Source organism: Meleagris gallopavo, chromosome 7 (assembly GCF_905368555.1).
Source record: "Meleagris gallopavo chromosome 7, MGAL_WU_HG_1.1, whole genome shotgun sequence".
Classification (NCBI taxonomy): domain Eukaryota; kingdom Metazoa; phylum Chordata; class Aves; order Galliformes; family Phasianidae; genus Meleagris; species Meleagris gallopavo.
The window spans coordinates 31,308,502-31,333,120 of record NC_139410.1 but is presented as its reverse complement, the minus strand read 5'-3'; the positions used below and the strand labels follow the sequence as shown (position 1 = coordinate 31,333,120).

At 39.6% G+C, this 24,619-nt stretch overlaps 1 protein-coding gene and 1 long non-coding RNA gene across 5 annotated transcripts in view; one reads left to right on the top strand and one right to left on the bottom strand.

Annotated features, from left to right (window-relative positions):
• The window catches only part of LOC146544021 (uncharacterized), a 37,588-nt gene extending 31,418 nt beyond the window's left edge, over window positions 1–6,170 (bottom strand). Inside the window, exons 1-2 of one of the 2 annotated variants that reach the window (XR_014884312.1) lie at window positions 5,120–6,170; window positions 4,628–4,805 (exon numbers count right to left, since the gene is read on the bottom strand). This is a non-coding gene — a long non-coding RNA (uncharacterized LOC146544021). The remainder of the gene's footprint in view (window positions 1–4,627; window positions 4,806–5,119) is intronic. The other variant, XR_014884311.1, reaches the window with a different exon arrangement.
• The window catches only part of LOC100542745 (von Willebrand factor D and EGF domain-containing protein-like), a 164,803-nt gene that overhangs the window by 20,048 nt on the left and 120,136 nt on the right, over window positions 1–24,619 (top strand). For all 3 annotated transcript variants that reach the window (XM_085227788.1, XM_085227789.1, XM_085227787.1), the window contains exons 2-3: window positions 16,212–16,396; window positions 23,782–24,007. In XM_085227788.1, the coding sequence (XP_085083914.1) occupies window positions 16,212–16,396; window positions 23,782–24,007 (411 nt within the window). The remainder of the gene's footprint in view (window positions 1–16,211; window positions 16,397–23,781; window positions 24,008–24,619) is intronic.

The window sequence follows — 24,619 nt, the reverse complement described above, 5'->3', positions numbered from 1 at the left end:
AGCAAAGTTAACAAGAGGCCTGCAAGTGTGACCTATGGAGAAAGTTAAATGAAGTAGTCTTGTCCACAAAATGGCCTTCACCTACAGCTTAGGAGGAGAAAGGCAAGCCTCTTTTGTGTGTGGCTCAGCAACACTAAATCCTGCCTCAGAATGGAGGAAATGGTGATTTCAGAGACAGGGAAAAGGGATTAAAAGCGTCTAATCCATAGAGACAGATTTCTGAACCAAGAGGATCCCAAAGGGGAGCCTAGTAGTAAAATGATCTCCACTTCCATGGAAAATATAAAGACTTATTTCCAACTCTTTTAAACAGGAATGAAACCCTAATAACAATAACAGGGCGTAGAGAAGGAAAGGAAGAAAGGTTCCCTCATTCCCCTCTCCCCTGCCAATCCCTTAATAGCCATTAACCCAGGACATAACTACATTAATATGAGAAGTTCTGATAGGCTGACTCAGAGCAGAAACCAAGCCTCCTGTTTTGCAGTGGTCTTTCATGGGCTTTGATTACTGACAAAATTTCACAACCACAAGTTCAGTGGAAATACACATTTCTGTGAAAATCTCAGCGGTGTCAACAGTTTCCAACAGAAGAATGGTTCATGGCAATGCTTGCAGCCAGCTCTGACATCAGGATCACAGCAGCAGCTAAGTATTAAGTGCTTCACATTTCTGCATATCAGGATCATCAGTCAGGCACCCAGAAAACAAGGAGCACAGAAGTAATGATCACCTCTGACATTGCTGGAGTGACTTATCCAGCATGACAACAACCCTGTGGCAGCCATATCTACCAAATATTTGGAGCCGCTTTCTCAGAGTCTTTCCACTGAAACATCAATATTAGCTAACGTTTTTAAACACTGTCATCTGTTTCAGTCGATCTTATTCTTCATAAATTCACTCTTTTTCTATTGGCAAAACTGGGGGTTATTTGATACTATCAAGCGTCAAGAGAACAAGTGCACCACAGAACATCCTTTCTCTTGCTGTTTACGTTTGCTTGCCTGAGAAATATGTGCAGTGGCAGAATACTCATTTCCACCCCTGAAAGTGAGTAGTAGTTCTGATGCATCAGCCTCATACAAAACATCTCTTAGCTTTTTTAAAAAAATTCAACATTCAGAATCTTTGCATGATCACAGATGGATTTTTTAGGCATTTTGATTTTGCTGCCCACCTTTCTACTCATTTTTTTTCCTCCTTCATAACATTTGGATTATTTAGATAAAATCTTAATGGATAAAGCTACTGCTTTCCCAGCCTGTCCATGCAATTGCCTTGATGCATTTATATGAAATAATCTCACACAGAGCTTATACTCTTCACTTTTATCAGCCAAAAAGCGTACTGGAATTAACATATGGTATCACACTCTATTTGCTTTATACCAATTCCAAACACTCAGGGGCAAGTTGTTAGCAGACAGAAGGTAAAACGAGCGTGCACCATCCCATGCCAAGCCCTAAGCAGATAAGGGTATGAACAAGCACCCCCTTGTTGGGGAGCAGCAGGGATTGCTCAGAGCACTCTCCTCAGAGAAGTCATGCAGATAGAACTTTGGGGCAGCCCCTGAAGGCCTGAGAAAAGAATTTGCAACGTTCATAGGGAATTTCTGAGAGCTGCTCGGAAAGATAAGTTCTGCACCAAATCAACACAGCTTGTGCAGAGTACAGACTAACAATGGTAATGTCTATAAAGTCCACATATGTTATCCCACGAGTGGAAAATGGGATTCTGCATAATCCATGGAGCATGGTTTTGAGCATGGATGGATTAAGCAACCTTCTCCAGCCCTTCTCTGTCTTATTTTCTTGGACCTTTTACTGTGTTGCACAAGGGTCTCGTAGTTTCTTGCTGCTGGCTCAGGACAGATTTCAGGATAACAAATATAAGTAGCCTGTTTCCTCATGTATTTTTCTCCTCCTACCAAGGTTTCATCTCCTAGTCAGCGATTCTCTTTTTATGAAATTCTCACCAGCAGCATTGCAGGGGCTAACTCGGCTCTAGTGTTTACTTTACCTAGGCTGGAAGAAATTATTAATGGTTTTATTTTCTTTAATCTAATGTTGTCTGCTAGCAACTCCAACTCCACCTCTTACTTGATCTGGCAGAAAAAACGCAACCTTTATTTTAGCAATTATACATAGATATAACTGTCTTATAAAAACCTGAAAAGCAGACTCTTCCCCATATACCACTTGCAACCGTGATCAGAGATCAGTTCTCTACATTTTGTTCTCCTGTGAAAGGAAACAGTTTAATGACTATCTGCACAGCCTTTTGCAGAGATGGACTGCCATTTCTCATGAAATCACAGCCAAAATAGCTTTCTGTTCTTAACCTCTAAAAAAATCTTTGAAATGATTTTGGCTATGCAAAATTACTGCAAATTATTATTGCAAACGATTCAATCCCTACAAAAACCTATTTCACTCTTGGAGTAAGCCCATGAAGTCTGTGGAGAATCCTCAGAAAAAAAGTTGTCTTGAAAAAGAAAAGGTTATTCTTCCCACCGTAGAAGAGGACTTTAAATGATAGGATGGATTCCAATAATAGGACAGAGAAGCAAATTTGAAAGCTGCTATCCCATGATCAGAGTGATAATGCTTTAGGTCCCTGATTAAAGAGAAAATTTCAGCTTTGATGTACTCTCTGTAGTCAAGGAGTCATAATGAATAAGTAACAAATATTAAGAAATGAGTTCAAGAGAAATACAGACATTAGCTGGTAGGGGCAGCTGCTTCAAGTCAGAGCCATAATATTATCCATATTAGGGCTTTTTAGTGATGGAGATCCTGATGGCAGACCAGACTTACTGGCAACATGACTGAATTTGTGCTAAGAACAACTATGACCTAAAAGGATGCAAACCACAGGAGGAGCATTGTGTCACAGGACTGAAGTCTTCATTTTGCTTTTGAAGGAGTATGTTAAAATATTTGTAAGTCACATGTCAATCCAGAGCATTTGGGATACATAACCAGAGACATTCTTTTATGTGGTTGATCACTACAGCATAGGAAAGAAATCAGAATTAGATATCCTTGCTTGAGGGGGAGGACAGAGAAATCCATCTACCAGAGAAGGACTATCAAGGGAGAGGGTGGTCTCCTTGCCTCATGTTGCCATGCAGCCACTGCAGTAATAATTTAGAGATAAGGAGGATTATCATGAAAAGCAGCAGGCTGTTCCTCATTTCAGCATTGCTCCTGCCAAAAATGTCTCCATATAAGGGCTGGGTTAAGCACCATGCCAAGACTTCACTTTCCTATATGTTTACGTTGTGCAGTGTGCATGCATTGTATTCCTGAAATCAGGACAGTAGGAGCTGTGTAATATTGAGCATTCAGCATGGCAGGGATCTTGCAGGACAGCAGACAGAGGAAGAAATATAAAAGAATTAAAAGTAAAGGCTCATCACAGAGAGCAGTTCATGCAAAGAAATGCAATCAAGATAGACAGTACATGCTCATGGAGCAAACTCAACTGATGTGGGATTCCTCAGGAGAGAGCTTCCAGTGAACAGAGCTGGCTAAAATGGCATTGCTGACACCATCACTACATCATCAGGATCTACTGTAGCTTCATTTTTAATGTGACAAGCTATTTAGACTACAGAAAAAGAGGTGCATTTTTTTAGAAGTTGAAATACGCCCTTTCAACATTTTTGAAATTTAAATGACTCAATGATTCCTATTTCTGAGTTGAACAGGCATTTAGTTTGACTTTCAACTATTATCTGTCTTCCTCTTTTATTTTAGAGACTATTGCTCTGTAAAAAATGAAAGGTTTAATTTTAGGTTGAAGTAAGTCACTTTTCCTCACTAGACTGCTGAATTGCTACTTATCTGCTTCATACATTTTCCTAGTGCCTGCATCGTCTGTTCAACACAGTATTATAGAGGTGTATTTCTGTCCTTCCTACATGCCATCTTTCCCTTTCTGCATTGCTCTGGATGCTATCTGCACTCATAATATTGCAATAGAAAAAATGTAATAAAACATTAGCAGCTGTTAATCCTTTTATACCCCAAGTCTTCACGTGCTTGACCAGCTCTGCTTTGCATTCTGTGCCAGTCTGTGTCTGGAATAGCCTCAACATTCCAGATAAGGCTAAACAACCCAAAGCATAGCTTGGCCCCACAGCGCTTCTGGAAGGTTATATTAGAATTAAGATAATTCAGTGATTTAAGTGTTTGCTGGATCCCTAGAGACAAACTTCTATCTCAGTTTACAGGGAATTAGCCATTCGGCTGTTATTAATATTTAGCCATGCTGCTGAATTTATGCATTCTGTAAGGAAATAACCTAGATTTAATACTTCCTTTTATGTTGAACACTAATTTTGACAAATTATAGAATGGATGAAACGAAACCCATCCTTAGTCTAGAATTTTACCATAGCATGACAGGAAAGGCATGAGAGGCTAAAAATAGCCAACAAACATCATCACAGTAGGTTGGACGCTCGCTTGTCATTCACACAACATGTGGGGTAAAAAAAGAGTTGTAGTTGCTGCCAAAAGCCTTAGTTGGGATAGGTGGGTAAACAAAAGGAGAGGGAGCTGAAATCGCGAAGGGAAAAATAGCATCATTTCAGTCCTGAGATCTCAGTGTGATTTACCTTGGCAGGCAGAAGAGCTGGTTCTTCTGGTGTTTGTCAGAAGGAAATACACACCTGTTCACAACGTGTTTTGAGTGAGAGACGATAAGGCTTGTAGTGCATACTTCTGTTGATGTAAGGCTGGGTTTTGGACTGCTGAGATTGAAACGTGCCAAACACAATCAGCTGCAGAATCACCCTGGCCAATGCAAAAGAATAATAATTAAAACAGCAACAACAACAAATTAACCAACCGCTTTTTCAAAAGAAAGAGGATTCACTGAGAATCAAGAAAGTAAGGAAATTCGTTGAGAAGCATGATACCATCATTATTGACCACCCTGTGCCTCAATCTGTGATTACTTGAATTTTATTCACAGCAGATGAGATTTTAAGTGTGAAGGTTGCTTAAATAACATGAGGTGAGAGTGAGTGTCCAGTGCAAATATTTACTCTTACTGCAGTGCAGAACGAAGTGCCCGGCTAACTTGAAAGATGAAAGAATGCACTTACCTGAAGCAATTCAGCCTTGATAGCCAATGAAGAGCACTGCTTGTGGGCCAAGGCGGCAGGAAAATGACTGAATTCCCCCACTGTGATCAAAGCCAATGGGAGCAGGTTAACCTTGTCTTTTAGGGATTTTGCACCTTCCTCCATATCTGCAGACATCTCTGTTAAAAAAGCCTCCCCCACAGCTAAGTGCCTCTTCCAGAAATTCTCTCATCCAATTAAAAAAAAAAAAAAAAAAAAGAGGCATTTTCTGTCTGATTGTAGCCAGTATAGTTAGGACAAAGAAGAAACAGTTCTTAGTATCACACTCTGCTTTGGAATGGAGAAATGAGCCCTGATTTCTACTCCACAGGGCAATCAGGAAGCAGCAGAGCATTTTGGTATTTCGGTAGATCTTCTTGAAATTGCTAAAAGAAAGGGAAGGGAAACAGTTTTGGAAGCTGGCAAAGTCAGCATGTTCTTATTTATAGTTAAAACAATATAAAAGGGAGCAGCTGCAGTGGGAGAGAGATCTGCCAAGTGATACGCAAGTGCTTGAACATTGCCCAGGCACACAACAGACCTGGTTTCAGGTCAGAGAGAAGCAGACAGTTCCAAATCTGCCAGCAGAGCCCAAACTCAGCATAAGATGCCCACAAGTCATCTTCCTTTATCTTGCTGGTTTGTTTTCCTTTGCTGCTCTTCCACTCTGTCCCCTGTGCTCTGAGAGCATTCAGTGCCTCTCTGAGCATACCCAATGCCCACAAACAATATTCATACAGCTCAATTTGACATCAAGGCCAAAAAGGTTAATGGAATTCTCATTTCCAACTGCAGAAAAACGAACAGTGTGGAGAATAAAAAATAGAAAGCCCTCTTGAGGTCACCCATGAATAAATGGGAACAGGTGTAAGGTCTGCATAACAGCATGTGGCACCACCGCTTCTCACATCCTGCCACATGCAAAACCCTTTTTATTAGCAGGTTCACAACGGTAGGGTTAAGAACATCATCACATTTCTGCAATATCCCACCCACACAGTGGGTACTGTAAGAGACATGATAGTCAGGCGTGCACGTGGGACCACAGCTGACACGCACTGATTTGGAGATGTTGGTCTGCAGTGTGATGGGGAGGGGAGGGGCAGGAGAAGGGAGAGGAGGTAAAGAAAGGAAAAAGGAAAGAAGAAAGGAAAGAGGAAAGAAAGAAGAGAGAGGAGAGAGGAAAAGGAAAGGAGGGGAAGGGGGGAAGGGGAAGAGGCAAGTGAAAGAGAAGGAGGGGCTGAGGTGCCAGGGCTTTTGTGCTACCTTTTATCTGCATGTGCTTGTGCTGGGTGTTGGCCAGTCCCAGAGGGATCTACCTTCACAAAGTCTTGGTTCTCTAGAAAACTCATAAAACACAGCACAGAAATGACCAAAGCCTGACATTTACCAAGTTTCACATAATCAAATTTTACAAGTTTCAAAAGTGACTCAACAATTACTGCGAATTGCTAAAGAATAAAGTAGCAAATGATAAATTGATTGCCTGCTGTTTCTTTGTGTACTAATTTGTGTTATGGCTTTCCAATCTAAAATTGCTTGAGTAGATTTTTTTTGCCGTTTTTCTTTTTTTTTTTTTTTTTTCCTTTTATATATATATTTTTTTAGCTCAAATTACAAATGAAATGACTGTGGTAAACTGAATGCATCAAGTGTAATGAAAAATTGATCAATTGTAATGTTGTAGGGCTTTTCTGAACAGTGGTTTCTAGCCTATCTTTTTAAGTTGAAAATTACAGTTATTAGCCAATTACCAAGTAAGAATGCAAAATCAAGTCTGTTTTTTGCTAATCTTCTGATAGAAAGATGGAACAAAACCCGAAACTGTGCACGTCTGCCGACAAGTGTCTTGTTTTGCCTATGGGTGGCGATACACTGATCACATTTTTTGTTGAAATATCCACTAGAGGAAGCAGTAGGCTCTGGCTACTTCCTTTAGTAACACTGCTTTCTGAACTATCTTTTTCAATAAAAGTATAGCTCTATTTTACAATTCAAAAGTCTACACTGACTGTTACAAGTAAGAAGGAGGTGAAGAATTGAAAGCTCAGCATGGAAATGTCTTCTTGGAAATAAAAAATTGTGATTCATCTTCTCTGGTACTGTGTTATCAGGGTCTACAAAAGAGTGGTTCCCATCGAGAATACTCCATCTATCAACCTAATTTTCTTTTATTTATTTTCTAAAGAACTACAGAGTGCTCATGCTTTATCTCCTACATAAAGCACTGGTAACATGTGGACTGTGATGGGGGAAATCCTCATCCCATTCTATCTCACCCTATCCCATCTCATCCCATTCCATCCTATCCCATCCCTGCATGCAAAGCCCCCACACAGCCCAGATAACCACCGGAGGATGGCTTGGTTTTCTCAGCACAGAAAACATTCTGTGGACACAAATCTCCCCTCCATATTTTGAGTTGTTCTTAAGAAAGCATAAATTTTAAACCACATGAAACTACACTGTGATCAGAGTTAGTTCAGTGTAAATGAGAAAAAAATCAGTCAGTTTACCTTCTGCATGGCTGATCCTGATCAAAACACATCTGCCTATAATATGTACCATATGGGGCAACAATTGTCTTGTATTTATTCCTGTGCCTCCTTAATCCCCTGTGTCCCCTGCAAGTGTGCATTTCTGTATCTGCAGCTCTAGCAAGATGCCCAGAGAAAGGCATCTTGCTTTACGCACATATAATTATGGAGATGTTTTTCTTATTATGGTAATTACATCCTAAAAGACTGCACAGGTAGCAGCTGTAAATGTAATGAAGGCTCAGCCGACACCAGCTGAACTGGATTTTCTTTTATATCAAAAAGCAGCTTATCACTGAACTCTTTACAGATTCCTGGAACCCTACTATATTTACGAATGTTTCTGCTACTCCTGGTAAATTAACAGAGATCTGTGGAACAACCAAAGCAAAGACAACCCAGAAAAATGTTTACCTCTTAGAACAGTGAGTGGGGACAAAATTCCAGTAAATGAAATGAGGAAATGTATTTATGGAGAGGTTTTCATGAACTGGTGCTTAAGGCCCTGCTCTTTCATGGCATAATTATTTTAATATTAAAGCTAATTATGGCTGTATGCACAGAAACTGTATCTTTCAAGTGCTGAAGGAACAAACACTGAGGATCATTGATAAACTTGCTTTGTGGAAATCAAGTAGAATTAATATTGCACTCCACAGGTGGGAGCACACAGCTTTATATTATCTCCCAGGCCAGGCATGCCTCTGACTATTTCTAGCTCATGACCTTTTATTTTAATATTTTTAAATCCACCCAGAGTACAATAATGCCTGTGAAGAGTTTTTGCATCCTCAGAGCCTGTTCTGTGAAAAGCCTCCAAGTTTCAAGCAGTGGCCAGTCCATGAGCAGACAGACAGATAGGCAGGTTCGGTAAGACCTGAATTTTGGTCAGGAGAAGGTGAGATCCTTCTAGGAGTGTGCATTAGTTGGGAAATAGAGCACGTCCATTTACAAGCAGAGAGAACATTGCTGCAGAACAGTAATGAATACAGCCTTACTGCAAAGGCAAGAGCAAACCCAACCATTCTTCCTAAACATCAAAGTGCTGTCAGAAAAACCCATTATAAACGTGTGAGGAGCACTTGGCTGCTGAAAACACTGTTGTGCTGGTGAATGGAATGAATAATAGTGATGAATAGTAACAAAGAAATAACAGGAAAAACTGCCTTGTCACCCTGCATATATTAGGATCTAAATCACAGCCAGGACATACGCAGGAATCTGATGTTTGGCAGCTCTCAGCTGCCTTCATCTGGTGTCCCCTTATCTTTCTGCCAGTCTTTGCTTGCATCCTGGATTCATGGACAATAAGTTAGTGGTGACACATTCCCCAGTGCTATATCATCCGTATGCAGAATTAAACTGGAGGAAATGTCGCCAAAATTCAGCATTTACCAAGAGAGCCATGTGTGGCTCTCAAATTGTAATTAGCCTGCATTGCAGTTTAGGTATGGAAACAGCTCCAATTCTCAAAGGGGTAAACCATGGAATTCAAATTTCCATCTGAATAGAGCCCAGTGGCTCTTAAACCAAAACATGTGAGTTTGTTTTTGCTACTGCTATTTAGGAAAGCTACATTTGCAAGTGTATGTTCAACTGAGATTAGGGTGTAAGAAAGAACCTTTTCATATTGTGTTATTTTTTCATTCTGGGGGATGAGAGCAAAATAGACCAATCAATAACAATAATTATAATTTTCTTCCTATTGATTGCTCAGAAGTCCTTAAAGGCATCCCCATTAACTTAAAGATAACTTGAGGAGATTTATGAGGTTTTTAATTCTCTTCTGACACAGCAGTAGTGATTTCTATATTCAGAAGCTGAGCCTTCCTGTCTCTGAATTCTGAAGCCAGACCAGAATTAGTGGTGATGAGACTTGGTGAAGTTTAATAGAGTAATTGACACAACTTGGCTTTGTTGCTTTTTCTAATTGAAATATTCAATAAATGAGAATTTATTGAATATTTCCCCATCCTGTACAGCCACACAGAGGTTTTATTTAAGTGATCATGTGTCCATCCATTTATTCCACAGCACTATTTGTGGGCAAATTGTGTGTTGGTGAGAGAGAGTATAGAGAGCCCCAGAGATGGAAATGCTTCAGAAGACAACACTTCTGCTGGAAAGCCAGGTCAGGTGTTTGCTATGTGATGTTATCCTCGAAAGGAGAAAGCATGGTTCCCTGCTTAATGAGCACTAAACAAAATGCTTTCATAGAATAGGAAAGGTTGGGAAGACCACTAAGGTCATCTAGTCCAACTGCCAATCCGTGCCCACCATACCCACTAGACACAAGTCACTCAGTCACACCTCTCGTGACAGTGCTCCAAATTCCACATCAAGCTGTTCCCCAGACTTTGCTCACCTTTCTTGCAGGGACTTCTTGTTGTCACCTCCTTTATCAGCCATTCTTGACACCTTTTTGGTCCTCAGGTAAGAGATGCTTGGCTGCCTCTATCCGCATACTTTTGCGGAGCAGTGCATAGCTCACTGATCTGTGAAGCATTCAGGGGAAACACAGATGAGAGAAGAGCTTGCATGTAATCAATTCCTTCTTTCCAAACCTCAAGCTAAAAATAGAAATGCATGTCCAGATAAGAGATACTAGAATGAATAATTGTTTTCTCTGGAACTGAACACTGGCCCCCAGTTTGTCAATAGCATATTGCTTTAATTCATAGAAGACCAGAATGATAAGTGACCTTATTCCTAGGTAAATGAAACTCAGATACATCATACAGACAACATCTTCAGATTGTTGGATGATTTTTTTCAATTATACTTTCTCTCAGGGCTAACTCTTTTGTGCTGAAAGAAAAAAAAGAATTCCCTAAGAATGAAGCATTGTATTCACTAATCCTGTCTGGTGGGAACAATCTGTAGTAAGAGTTTTAGTTGCATATACAAGTAGAAAATATTACGGGTATTGCATAAAGTATCCATAGGACTGAGGGAAGAAGGAAAGGGATGTCTTCCCACTTTGCTGCTTCTGACACTGGTTGGACTACGCTACAGGAGGAAGTATTGCAGACTGTGTATCATCTCAGATTGTGGCAGATCCCCAGAGCAGAACAGTCTAAAGACTGCCTTAAAAGAGAAGTGCTTATCCATAACAGACATACATGAGAAATGGTTTGTAGTTGTGCTGAGTTGCCTGGGTTACCTGAAGATGCCTTATTTTTAAAACAGTGTAATATCTAAAGGGAAATGTTGAGCAGCAGACTCCTCGAATACTGTGTCCCTCTTTGGCCTGATTTTTCTTCTTAATTCCATCTGTTATTCAGAACAAATAATACATATGAGAAATGTCTTTTTTTCTCTGCCTTTTCAGTTTCTTTCTAGGTCAAATTTTCTATAATTACCTTCATTTTATACAGTAGTTCATTTATCTCTTTCCATTTCATTCTGTGAACAAATTATGACTTGTTCAAGAGCTGGCCATTATGAGTGTGTGGTGTTTATTCAATGTGCTTCATTATTATTTCAGTTCAGTAGGAGGTTCTTCTGCTTCTAAATTATCTGAAAATAGCTTTATTTAGTAGCTACGATGGATATAAAAAAAATATTATGTTTTACCAATCAGAGGAGCATGCATGGTTTGAGCTTTTTATTTTAGTTGTCACATTCATACTCACAACACATTTCTGCCTCTGAATCATTTTAGGAATTAAATTTCTCTCATCAATATGCAGGATAATTGCATTGAATAGTAGCAAATATTGGTGAAATAAGGCAGTGACTTCAGTCTGTAATATACTGCCAAATATTTCTTATCTGCAAATAACTTATCTATCTACTAACTGCATCTGTAGCTTGCTTCCACCAGAAGGAATTTTTAGATGTTATAATATCAGAGTCTTCTACGTTTATTTTGCACACATCCATTAGCAACTTGGAAAGAATTTCCCTTTCCCAGTGTCTGCCTTCTTTTTCTGCCCAAACTATCTTTCAACATCCAGTAAATCATCCTCTTAGGAAGTGGACAGCACTGACAGACTGAAAACTTCAGAAGCTTTCACCTGAGCTTTACTACATCAGTGTAATGCAGTTATTGGCCATGGAAGCAGCTGGTGATGAAAAGCTTTCCTTCCATCTCTGAGACAAGAGAAAAAAGCTAGCACAGACCTGAGCTACCACTGGTTTGAAGTTACAGCTTAATATGCTATGCATTTTAGACTGATTTTTCCAAATGAAAATCCTTCCTAATTTTCCTGTGAAGAGAAATTCAAACACCCTGGAAAACATATTGTACAACTACGGATTTTAGAGCAATTAACAAAAAATAGAAAATTTCAAAATCTGCCGAGGAAGGATTTCACAAAATAACCATACATCATACGAATGTCAAAAATAAAAGGATTTTCACCCATAACTTAAAGTAAATATGTCACATATTTGTGGCCCCAGGCTCTCAAGTGCCCAGCCAGAAGCCCAGCACAGGGAACCTCTTTCCCAGCCATTGAGCAATCACAGCACATCACCAAAAGCTGCTGTTGGTTCCTATTATCTGGTTCAATCACTGGGCATTCATTCACCCTCCACACAAAAATTATTTTATGGTCTGCCAGCTATTTTCTGGAGCTTTAAGATGCCCTTTAAATATATTGTGTGGCTGGCACTGCTTTACACAAAACAAACACACACCTCAGGCTTGCGGACTATATTTCTCTCAGGGTTTTTGAGCTGCCATCACCTATTGATATTATTTGATTTGCTGCCGCTATTCAAAACAAATAAACAAAATCTCAGAGCTTCGTAAACCTTTCTTTGTGTAAGCCACTGATATTTACTGGGAGTGAGAGTGACAGGCAGAGCCATCATACCCACACTCGCCCTCAGAATTAAAAGCAAATGTTTAGCGAATGATCTCCTTTTGAGCTTTCAGCTTTCTGCTCCAATGTTCCTGATGTCCCTCCCAACTGTGAGCATCAGATGGAATGAGTGGGGGTCTGGCTGTCCCCACAGCAGTATTTGCACCCAGGGAGCTGGTGGAGTCACCATCCCCAGAGGTGTTCAAGAAATGTGGCACTGAGGGATGTGCTCAGCGGGTATGCTGGGCAGGGTAGGTGGATGGACTTGGTGACTTTAGAGGTCTTATCCAACCTTAATGGTTCTATGATTCTATGATCTGCTCCACCAGCATCACTGCCCAAGAAGTGCAACACTGGGTGACCCACAATGGTGCCATGGATGGGCTTGGAACAAGATGATCTTTGAGGTCCCTTCCAACCCAAATCATTCTATGATTTCATGTGTGGAACAGTACAGCAGAAATTCACTTTCTGCTCGTTTTCCTGATGCTTCTGCCTTCTCCAGGCAGCTCCCCTTTCACTGGCCAGCCCACAACCATTGTTCACTTCATTTATATAGGACAACATCCCACACATTAACATCGTGTGAATCTCAACCTCTGCAGCACTGATGGCAGCTTTCCCCATGCCAATGGGGAGACAGATTTTCCAAGCAAAATCTGTATTGTTCCACCACAGATATACAAACACTGTTTTCACTTAGCAGCTGCAACAGTTATTGGTTTTGTTTGCTCTGAATGTGTCAGGGCTGCTGAGTATTTATTTGCAGCAAGAAGCTGCTGCAGAGTTGCTGAAGTTGAATGAAGCAAATACACATGTGCATCTGAACAACAGCTCCTAGATGATACAGAAGATTGGCAACAGAAGTGGCTCCTTGCAGGAAGCTATAGCAGATGACACATATAGCTTTCTCATATGTAAAGACATAAACATCTCTTTTTAGAGGCAATCTAACCTACACACACAGGAGAGTAACAGCAGCTCCATACAAGACATGGACACAGACTTTTATTATCCCACACAGCAGTACAACTGTGATACTGAGCATTTCATCACTGTACACAAAGTTAATATCTGCACCTGGTATGAATGAAAATGACCAGAAGGCTCCATCTGGTCACTGTGTGGATGCAGGAGACATGGGCAGGCATCCCACGGGAAAGCCACCTGTAGGGTCCCACTGTTTCTTTCTGGGTTTTCTTTAAATAACATTTTCATGTTATAGTCTGGCTACAGTGATATCTTTATTTATTTTCTATAGGAACAAAAGTACAATTCTCTTACATAGTGACATGCACGTTAAACTTTACTGTGATTGTCATATGGCTGCAATAAGATGCATTTTCATGAGTGCTTGCTGCAAAACCTGGGCAAGCATTGGTTAAAGCTCTCTTCTGCTCACAGGTTTCATAAATACACTCTTCAGGAGTGAGCACATAGTTGTTGTTGTCTCAAATACTGCCAAGTTTAATGAGTGAACACCCCTTTCCTCCCCAACCTTACCTTCCTCCCCCATTTCATAGAATCATAGGGGTTGGGTTTTGCTATTCCAAATCCCTCCATGCCCTTTGCATGTCCCATCTACAGCACTAAACACTTCTAATGCTAATTTGCAAAGTAGTGTTTTCTAAACTACTGCAAACAAAACTATGGGAAGGATGAAAATAATTAGCTGTGTCTCAATACCTAATATATTTGCATTGTTTAGACAGAGCACTTAATCATTAGTTGGGCCACAATCTGTTGTGTGAATTTGGATTATTACTAATACGGTTGAGCAGAAGGTTATTAATTACATGTAAATGGAGTTTTTGATATTATTGTTATGGAGAAACTGAATGTTATTAATTACATTACAAGGGTCTCACAGGATCCCTGTGCCAATACTGCGTGTAGAGCCATATTTAAATACCATTTAGTCTTAGATGCTTTTGTTTCTTGTTCAGAACGAAGGAACTTAGAACAAGCAAACAGCACCACAAGCCAAAGCCCTGTTCCAATTAACACTCCTGAGGCTGTGAGCGATATTGAATGAGGCTGTAGGAAGGCTGCCTTTTTAAAGGTTTTTATAAATAAACTTTTTTATGAAATAGATGGTCTGCTGCAATGTCACCTCCTTGGCCTGGGACTTGGCAAAGTGGTTCCCAATGCTGGGTGCAGATCCCCAAAGAGGACATCTGAGAGAGGGGTTCAGATCCCAGATCTAAGTGGTGCAGAATTTCCAAGTGTTTTCTTTCTAAAACGGCTCTTACTTACATAAAAGTTTGAGGCACTATTTACTGTTTTTACTTTAAAATGCAATTGTATTAATTTAGAGGAATTTTGCATGGGAATTGCATTGTAGTTTTGACAGTTAAATTCTGTGAAATTTGCAGCGAAGGCTCTGTTATGCTACATTTTGTCCCCTTTTGTCTTGTATACCATTGCTTTGCCTTTGGCGCAATAAAAATTATCTTTAAAAACAGTGACAGAAATGGATTGACTTTGACCTTCTGAGTATCTTGTCAATAAAATAAGAATGATAAATCTGTTTCAGAGTGCCACTGGCATAACATGAAAGTAGAGTGATAATTCAAAAAGCAGTGTTTGAAAAATGATATTATGAGGAGGGGTCTCATTCTCTGTCAATAAATATACTCTATTTACAGTGCAAAGGGGTAATTCTGCTAACTGCCACACTCGCTCTCAAAACCAAGTCATGTAGTCCCTGTTATGTGCTCTCTACCAGCTACATCACTGTTAGCAATTAAAGACTGCTTCAGCAAGAAATGAGCTGAGCCTTCTGTTGCTGATGTGCAGAGCAGCCCAACTCCACCTCAACCTCCTCTTGCGCCCCACTCTACAGTGCTGATACAGCCACAGTGGGCTTTGCAGAAAAGGAATAAATGGTTGCTAACAAAGAAAAGGCTTTGTTTTTCTACATCATCAGCATTTGCTAACAAACAACTTCTAAAAAAAAAAAATGACTGGAAGGCTTCCTTTTATGAGGTGATAAGAAAATACTGAATATTCTGCACTGAATCATGAGAAACATGAAAATAAACAGAGTGGGAATGTAAACAAACATACACTGAAGGGCAGCAGTTTAGAGTCAAACTTAGTGATGCACACACAGGAGCTGTGATGTGCCTGGCTTTATGGGTACCAGCCTGGGGCGAGTCTGACCTGTGGCTCCAATAGTTGCAAGACTAACTCAAGCTTATTTCTAAAGAACACACAGTTGGCTTTTCTCTTTTTAGTACTTCTTGTTTTCATTATTTTTATAAACATGTATTTAAAAGTATGTGAATCACGGAATCATAGAATGATTTGAGTTGGAAGGAACATTAAAGGGGGACAGACAAATCCCTTGCATCGTTGCCACCCCTCTTTTGATGCAACCTGGGGCACAGTTGGCCTTCCAGGCTGCAAGAGAACATTGCTGGTGATGTTAAGCTTTTTCTTCACCAGTATGACCTTCTAATTTTATATGGTGAAATACTAAATTCCATCATTTCCCACTGTTACCCTTGAAATCCAAACCAAATCTGAACATAAGTATCATAGAATGGCTTGGGTTGGAAGGGACCTCAAGGATCATCAACCTCCAACTGCCCTGCTTCATGCAGGGCCACCAACATCCATATCTAATACTAGACCATAAAGTAGATACACTCAAGCGATTTTAAGTGGTTATTGCCAGAATCCAACTATCTTCTTTAATCTTTGTCCTGTCTCACCTTTCAGCTCCTGAGTGCTCCCCAGCTGGACATCACATCCTCCGCAGCCCATATCGCAGCACCAGGTTCGACTCGCTGGAGCTGCAGCAAACGTCTGCTCAGGACCTGGTGTGTGACCACTCATTGCCACCAGCATGGTACCGGTTCATGATCAACAACACGCCTGCAGAAATGCCAACGAGATGCATTGAAGTCAGTAAAAATTATGCAGTAACCCTGGTGAACGTGAATGAATCTGTTTCCTTTCCAGCTACCTCTATAACCTCTTAGCCAGTAGAGTGCAATGGGGAATGGGAGGTAATGGGAAAAGCTCTTTCATATATCACCACTCTGAAGAGAAGACAATTTTTTTCTGGTTTTCTGTGTATTTCATATATATGACAGTAATGTTTAACTCGCATCATTACTGCTCCAGTAACCTGAGACCCTAAGCAAAGTTGTTACCATATCACATAGCCCAGTTGCAGGAGATTAGAACTATTGCACACAAACTATTCAACAAAATTATTCCGAAAACAATAAACTAATTACTGTAAATGACTTTACAGATGATATATTCAATCTAGAGTGCCAGGAAGTTTAATTTTAGGTGATGTGAACCCTGCTGGAGAACCTTCATGAAATTAACAGCCATGCAAAACAGACCTGTGAACTTGTCATAACGAGTATATCTTCATAATCTAACATGAAATGTTAATAGATAATTGTTGCTTGCGTGGGATTTCTAGCTCTCTGCTTACACAATCCATAAATCTAATTAATGTGAACAAATTGACATGATTATTATTGAAATATTCATTTAATGGCTGTTATCCTTGAAACAGTATCCCAGTGCACTATCTGGTTTATTTAAAAAAAAAAAACTGTTTTATAATTCTATAAAATTATTTAATTTGTCATTGTATTTCAGCTTTTTTCACTATGTAGCAATTCTTAACTGCCTGACATTTATTTCTGACAACGTATTCTTTGTTTCTTCTAATCTCTTCTACAGAGTGTTTTATTCAGATTTGTACAGCTATATTCATTAGTTTAGTTCTTTATTTTGTAACATAATTCTTACCATTGGTTTCTTCATTATCCTCCAAATGACAGTAAATCTCTGTTTTGCTGTTGAAGGATTACATCTGTTAGATGTCACGATTGGAAGAATATGCTTCTTTCAGATCTTCACCTTCTAAGTCTGCCTCTACGTTCCATCTCTTCCACTTAATTAAATCATTGTTTAATTTGGTTTTCCATTTAATTTGAGCAAAAACCTCTGGAACAAAATAATTTAAATTAATAACTGCACAGCTTCCACTCCCTAATAAGCAGTTATTATTGGGCATTCTAGTCTCTGGCTGGAGTGAGCTGATTTTAATTAAATGAATCAAAGACAAAATCCTCAACAGACAGAAGGGAAAAGGCACCAAATAAAGCCTGACAGTAGAGCTTGAAAGTTAAAAAGTACGTTACTCCAAAACCTTGTAAAATATGTGTCTAGTGTTATTCTGTTGATACTAACTGTATGCAATTAGCAGGTTATCAATAGATAATATTAACTTCTTAATTCAAAGCCATGGTAGGTAAGGATCTTTGTCACCCAACTAAGCTGAAAGGGGATTTAAATGATAAAAGAGAAGTCCTGTCCTGACTAAGAGACAACTGCAGGAGGAGAAACATCTCATGATGGGTGAGCAAATGGGAGATTACAACCACAAAATCTGAATCTTGCCACAAAGAAGCTCTACAACAAGAAAAGAAGATATCTCAGTACTGTTGAGTAACCACAGAAAGTCTTTTGTTCAACAGAGGGCAGAACCAAGTCACAAAGGGAAGCAAGGAAAAACACTCTTAAGAAGGACCTTCTCACCCAGTAATTAAACAAGCAAGTGGGAAACAAAGGGAAAAGGCAGGGGAAAAAAAGTTATTTTTGTCAAATAGAATGAAAATATCAATTGTGTTCCAGAATTCTCCATCCCTGGAATCTAAGTGCTGTCCTTAAGCATTTCTTCTTCAAGTGGGAAAAAAACTTACACCTAGTCTGCTGAATTATCCTGGGGGAGTAGAGAAAGATCCTCACCTTCCATCTTTGATTTCCTAGAATTACAGAACCATCAAATATCCTGAGTTGGAAGGGACCATCAAGTCCAACTGCTAGTTCTTCATTGCCTTTCCCCCTGTGCTCCCAAAGAAGGCACAGCAATTGCTAGGTCCTGGGTGTGTAGTCTTGGCCACAGCCACTTCTCCATCCAACAAATAGTAGCAAAAAGCAACACAGACTTACGTATTTTGTATTCCCAGGTATCAAAGCTATGGCCTACTGTTCAATAAATTGTTTTTAAACAATTGGCAAATTCACCTGTAAAATGAAACAAACAAACAAAAAAAAAATCACAAAAGGAAGAAGGGGTAGATAAGCCTTTACTGAGTTTAAGGATGGCAGCAACGTGATATTCAGAGAAAATCTATTAAAAAAAACAGAGATGTATTTAAATACCAAAGTGGGAAACAAAATGACATCAAGCACAAAAACAGGCTTCCAAATAAGAGTAACGTAGGGTGCACACATACATCTGCATGCATAGATTTACAGGTACAGATGGGCATGCTCTGTGAAAGGAATGAATACTACAAAGAAAGAAGAGAGAACACAACCTTTAGATAAGAGATCACTCTGTGGATTACAGAGGAGCAGCACCCTTTGCTACCTTAATGCCCACACTTCACAGCAAACCCAGAAATACAGCTGTACCTTCCTTCCTCTTGTTTACAGAGAGGTAAAAAAGCATAGATTTCATTGCAATCTTAAGGAAAAATGTCAATTAACAATTTGATTATGCAAATAGTAATTGGTTCAGGAGGCAGCAATAATACTCCTGGTACTGCATGCATGAGTTGGATTCATTACTTCTCAAAGCAACACTAATATTGTCAGCTCTGGGTAATCGATTGTAAATAGAAAATGATAAGTTGAAAAGAAAGGGATTAAATCCAGGCTCACCACTAGAACAACTATCAGTAACACACATTTGTCCTCTGAAATGGAGATTTTTAATACCCATGGTGCTCCAGCAAGGATATCTACAGCAGAACTGCAGATGTCCCAACCTATGACAGCATTTTGGAAATGCCCAGTAACAATACTTACCCATCACATCAAGATTACTTCCAATATCCTCCTTCAGAAATTTCTCTCTCTAAATGAGCAAAACTATCTCCAAAATCGTGCATTTAAGTTCATGTGCAATTAGTATATGCAGCAAAAGGACAAGCAGTGTTTGCTCAACAGCTGCATTTGTAACAATATAAATTTTCTTTTATACACATAAATACTAGTCTATAACATAGGCTGATACACTAATCTCTGGTGTATCAAACACAGACACTTTAAGTATGCCAAACATAACCTGCCTATGATGCCTGATATTGTAGCCCTTGGAGAAGATTTATTTTTCCCATGCTCAGTGTAATTTCCTTCTCTACTTAACCTGTTGTAGAACATTTTATAATCACAATCAAAATAAAATATTTCAACTGTATGCTATTATTTTTTATTTTCTTTCAGTTTTTATTTTGCTCTAAATCCAATCCCCCTTCAATTTGCATTTTTTTTTTTATGAACTTAAAAGCAAGTAACATTATCAAGGTATGATTTCATGTTTTCATCTGCAATTCTCTTTCTTGTAAGTATACATGAATACTTCAACATCATAATGGTAGGTATGATGAGGTTTTGTTTTTCTAGTTTGTTTTTCTGACATGCAAAAAGCATTCTGTAGATAAATTGCAATTACAGTCTCTATTGTTCAGAAGCAAGTACTTAAAAGAAACACAAGACACACGGTGGCTTAATTGCTGCTACAGATATTCCTGATGTAAACCAATTTCTGTGGCATTCAGCCCCAGATTTCAATTAAAAAAAATATCTTATTTACTTTAACTTACTACAAAGAAATTGAAAAAAAACAACTGAGGCAAAGTAAAGTTTTGAGTGGATAACAGATGCAAAATCACAATGCTTTAGCAGTCAACCAACAATATACCAAAAAGCCTTCTATCTTGCTAACTAAAACAATGCATTTCTCACATATGGTGCTAGTTATTTTTAAAAGCATAATTTCAGTGCAATACCCAAGTGACAAGAACAATCAAGCTTGATTTCTTTGTGCAACTATAAAGAACCTCAGAGAGTTCCATCAATCAAACTGGTTGATTGTCCAAACTCCAACTAAATGGAAGGAGACATCATTGGATTACGCAGTAATGGTTTGTCCCATAATCATTGGCAACAGGAAACAAATTTAATTTTTTCATTTAGGTTTAGTGAACCAAATTATTTAAATGATTAGCTGGTGCCTAATCGTGAAGCAGAAATACCCAATAAATGCTCACCTGCTACAAAAAGGTGTTGTGAACATTAATTAGGGCATGTTTATAAAACTCTTTGAAGATCAAAATCAGCGCTTAACTACTACTGGATAGAGTACGAAAGTACACTGAGCACTCAAAAAGCCTTTCAACGGCATGAAGACTGCTTTTTTGTGTGCTAGAGAAGCTTTCTTTTGTCTAACCAGTATCATGGAGTACTTAAATAGAGATGCAATGAATGACCTAGATTTAGGGTTAACAACAATACAGTTTATGTCACTAACTTACATTATGTTGGCAAAGTGCAAGTACAAGTAAACGCATCAAATTAAGTAATCAAACATACCTTATCCACTACATGGAATTTTAATCAGGCATCCATTAAGATTCACATTCTCAAAACCACGTAAGAGAATTTGTAGGGAGAAGACCTACAATGGACTCAGAAATAAAAGGACAAACTTTAGGCAGTATTGCTCTGCCGTAGCTTAGTTTTCTTCCTGCTGCATACCTCCATTTCAAGGGAGAAATGCTGATATTTTCCTTGCCACAGCACAAGTGCTGCCATGTGCTGTAAATGATGCAGACTGCCTGGGTAACTCCAGCAAACCCATGGTCTGATTCCCACCATTGACTTCTCAGCAGACAAACTCCTGCCTGCAAGAAACTTTCAGAGTGTGCTCCGGTGTGGAGGCAGCTGTACAACTCTCATTCTTCATTTCAGAACTGCTACTGAATTATGGTGTGAGATTCCCACGGCTTTTTTCTATTCTTAGAGCAGCAATGACTGTAGTTATTGCAAGTAAATGCTATGCCTTAAATGCCAATCTTTTGCTACCTCTGTATTCAAATTTCTGTTTACTCTCCCAAATGACTGCTTCAGCATTTACTGCTAATTATGCCACAGCTGGAACCTGAACATTTTGGCTCTTTGAAATCTCTCCTCCTAGACATTTTTCCCATTTTCCCTTTGTTTTATTCTGTTCTTATCTGTGCTGCTCATTGAATACATGAATATACAATTGCCCTTGTCTTCCCAGCTCTGTTTTCTAGTTCACAGAGGCCTTGCACAGCAAATCTTTTTGGCCAGCATGGAGCAACTTGCCCAACTAAGGTGTTCAGCGTGTATCTCAAAGCAGAAAGTGAACTTGTTGGCCTCGTAAAACTGCCAGGGAAACACAAATTCTTGATCTATACCAAAATTCTTTGTTGGCCACTGCATCATGTAATTTGTTCCAATAACTGTTTTCTCACAGTCTGCATTTCCTGGTTACAAAGTCAGTCAAAAGGGTTCATCACATCTTGTCATTTGTGCATATTACATAATAAACAATTTCACTCAAATGGTTTCAGCGTGAGATTCGCCAGAACAAAGCCAGGGTGCTGTGGATCACAGCAGGGGTTTATCGGAGAGCTTGCACACAATGCTGGAGGCTGGCTCCAGCAGGGCTAATCCATACTTTCTCAAGCATTGAAACAGCTCACAGACTTATGGCAAGGATAAAATACAAAGAGGGAGAAAATCACTGCCTTCTGATTTCAGTGGGATTTTTGTTGTTGTATTTTTTTCCTGTGTGTTAAGAGGGGACACAGACCCACTTTTAGATACAGATTGCATTTTGCAGCCAGAATGCACTCGCATCTGTCTATTTATCTACATGGCCCGCAGCACTATATGTAGATATACAAGTCTCATTAATGAATTTGTCTTCTCAGTACTGCTGCAGGGAAGCACTATCAGCATTCCAACAACCCCTTATACCACTGTTTTAGAGATAAGGAACAAAGGCACATCAGCAGCAAGGGGTTGCCCAAGGTCGGGCAGCTGGTGGGGAAACTGAGGCACCATACCTACCTACATGTTGAAGTCACTTACTCAGGTCAAGATAGAAAGGAACAGGTGGAAGAGCTTGTTTTCTGGTCTTTCTAGTTCATCTGCTCCCACAGTTACCATAAAAATAAAATAAATAAAAAAAAAATTAAGTGAAGCAGCAAAGCTGGTTGGGCCAATAGGAAAAAATGTTAGACTTTTTTTGTGTTTTTTTTTTTTTGTTGGTTTTTGTTGTTTTTTTGTTTTTTTTTTTTTTTCTAACATGATGTGTAGCCAAATGTCCACAGCAGGAGGGAGCATGTTGCTGAAGCTGAACAATTAGATATAGCGTTGTTCCCTACCGCGGGCTGAGGAAATGCAAAGCGGCTGCAGCAGACACTCTCTCTGTGGAATGTGACTAATATATGAGAATTGATTATTGCTGGTGTTTGGTTTTAATTTGCAAACCTTAACTCAAATATCACTCTGCTTTGCATACTGGTGAATGATGGGTAACAGTACAGAGTAACAAGGCAGCACTGTGATTGACTGTGAATATTTTATCTGATGAGGATTTTGCCTAAACTCCTTGTTGAAGTAGTAAAATTAAAGACAGCTTTGGGTAATCACATGTCCTTAGCCCATATCAGATCTGAGATGCCTGAACATCCCTCTGTAAGATCAGAAAGGTACATTTGGTACAACTTCTCCTAGCCATGACCCAAAATGCCATAGTTTTAAGTATTTTAGGATCAGCCCTTTCCAATGCGCGAGCCTCCTGCTGTGGTTGGTTGCAGTACTCAGTGACTTCAGGGACCTTATCTGTGGATTTGATTGAATCTATTAGAATATAGAAAACGGAAGGTCAAAAACCCCAGAAAATTTGAGCAATTTACATCACTTGTATCCGTTTTCTTTCAAGGACAAGGAAGAGGGTTAGCCCCGAAGACATGCTTGGGCCATCCTGGGAGGTAGGGCAGGAGCTGTCAGGGCAACAGCAGCTGGGCTGAGCTGAAGTGAGGACTCTCAGGACAGGAGATAATAGCCTTAAGCCTTAACAGAGAAGGTTGAGGTTGGATATTAGAAATAAATTGTTCTCAGAGAAAGTGGCAAGATACTGAAACAAGATACCAAAAGAAATAGTGGAGTCACCAGCCCTGGAGATGTTCAAGAAATACGGAGACAAAGCACTGAGGGACATGTTTAGCAGGCATGGTGGGGGTTAGGGTTAGGGTTGGACTTGGGGCTCTCAGTGGTCTCTTCCAACCTTCATGATTCTAAGATTCTAAAGTGATGGCTGGGATGTCGTGAGCACTGTGGCCTCCTGCTGCTTCCCTACAATCACAGTCCTTGGTGGCTCTCCATTGAGTCCTACCAGCTTCCGACAAACTTTTTCTTTTGTGCACATTCTCAGATGAACAAGTGTGGGACACAAGCTCCGGTGTGGCTGTCGCTGAGGTCTGAATCCCTGCCTGCTCCAGGTGAAAGCAAGCACCTGATGGCCTGTGCTACCTGGCAGATCTTTGGAGGCACCAAGGACTGCTGCTTGTTCCGGATACCCATCACTGTCAGGAACTGCATCAAGTTCTTTGTTTATCTCTTGCAGCCGACTCAAGGATGCATGGGCTACTGTGCAGAAGGTGAGGATCAATTAAATATTTATCACTAGGACTGTCTCTGTTACTCTTGCTGCTATTCAAAAGTCCTGGTACTGCAGTACACATCTCAGTGACCCTGCAGTCAAGCATCACTCCCAGTAAGATGCAGACTATGTAGAAAATAGATCAGCCACATTCCAAGGTGCTCCTGAGGTACAGGTATTATTGCCAGCACACAATGGAAGCTGGTTTGTGTTACTGAAGAGCTTATGTGGTTACAGATCACTTGTTACCTTTCCTACTGTATTTCACTCCATTTTGGCTTGAAGATGCTCAGCCAGTGAGCGGAAGCATCTTGGTTATAACAAGGCATTGTATGCAGAACAGTTTCTAAGCCTTGTTCTTATCTTAAATAACCCAGTATCACCCAGAAAGATAATTCTGAAATTCTGAGAGGAAAAAAATTCCAATAAAAATCTTTTTCATGACATATATGTAATTATTCTCATCAGAAATAATTTCCAGCCTACTACAAGGGATCTAACCTCTGTTCCATAGCTAGGAAACAAAGGAAATAGCAGAAAGCAATTGCTCACTCTGTTAAGCCTTCTGAACTTCAGAGCATGTTCAGGTGCATATAGATTTAGTTAGAAA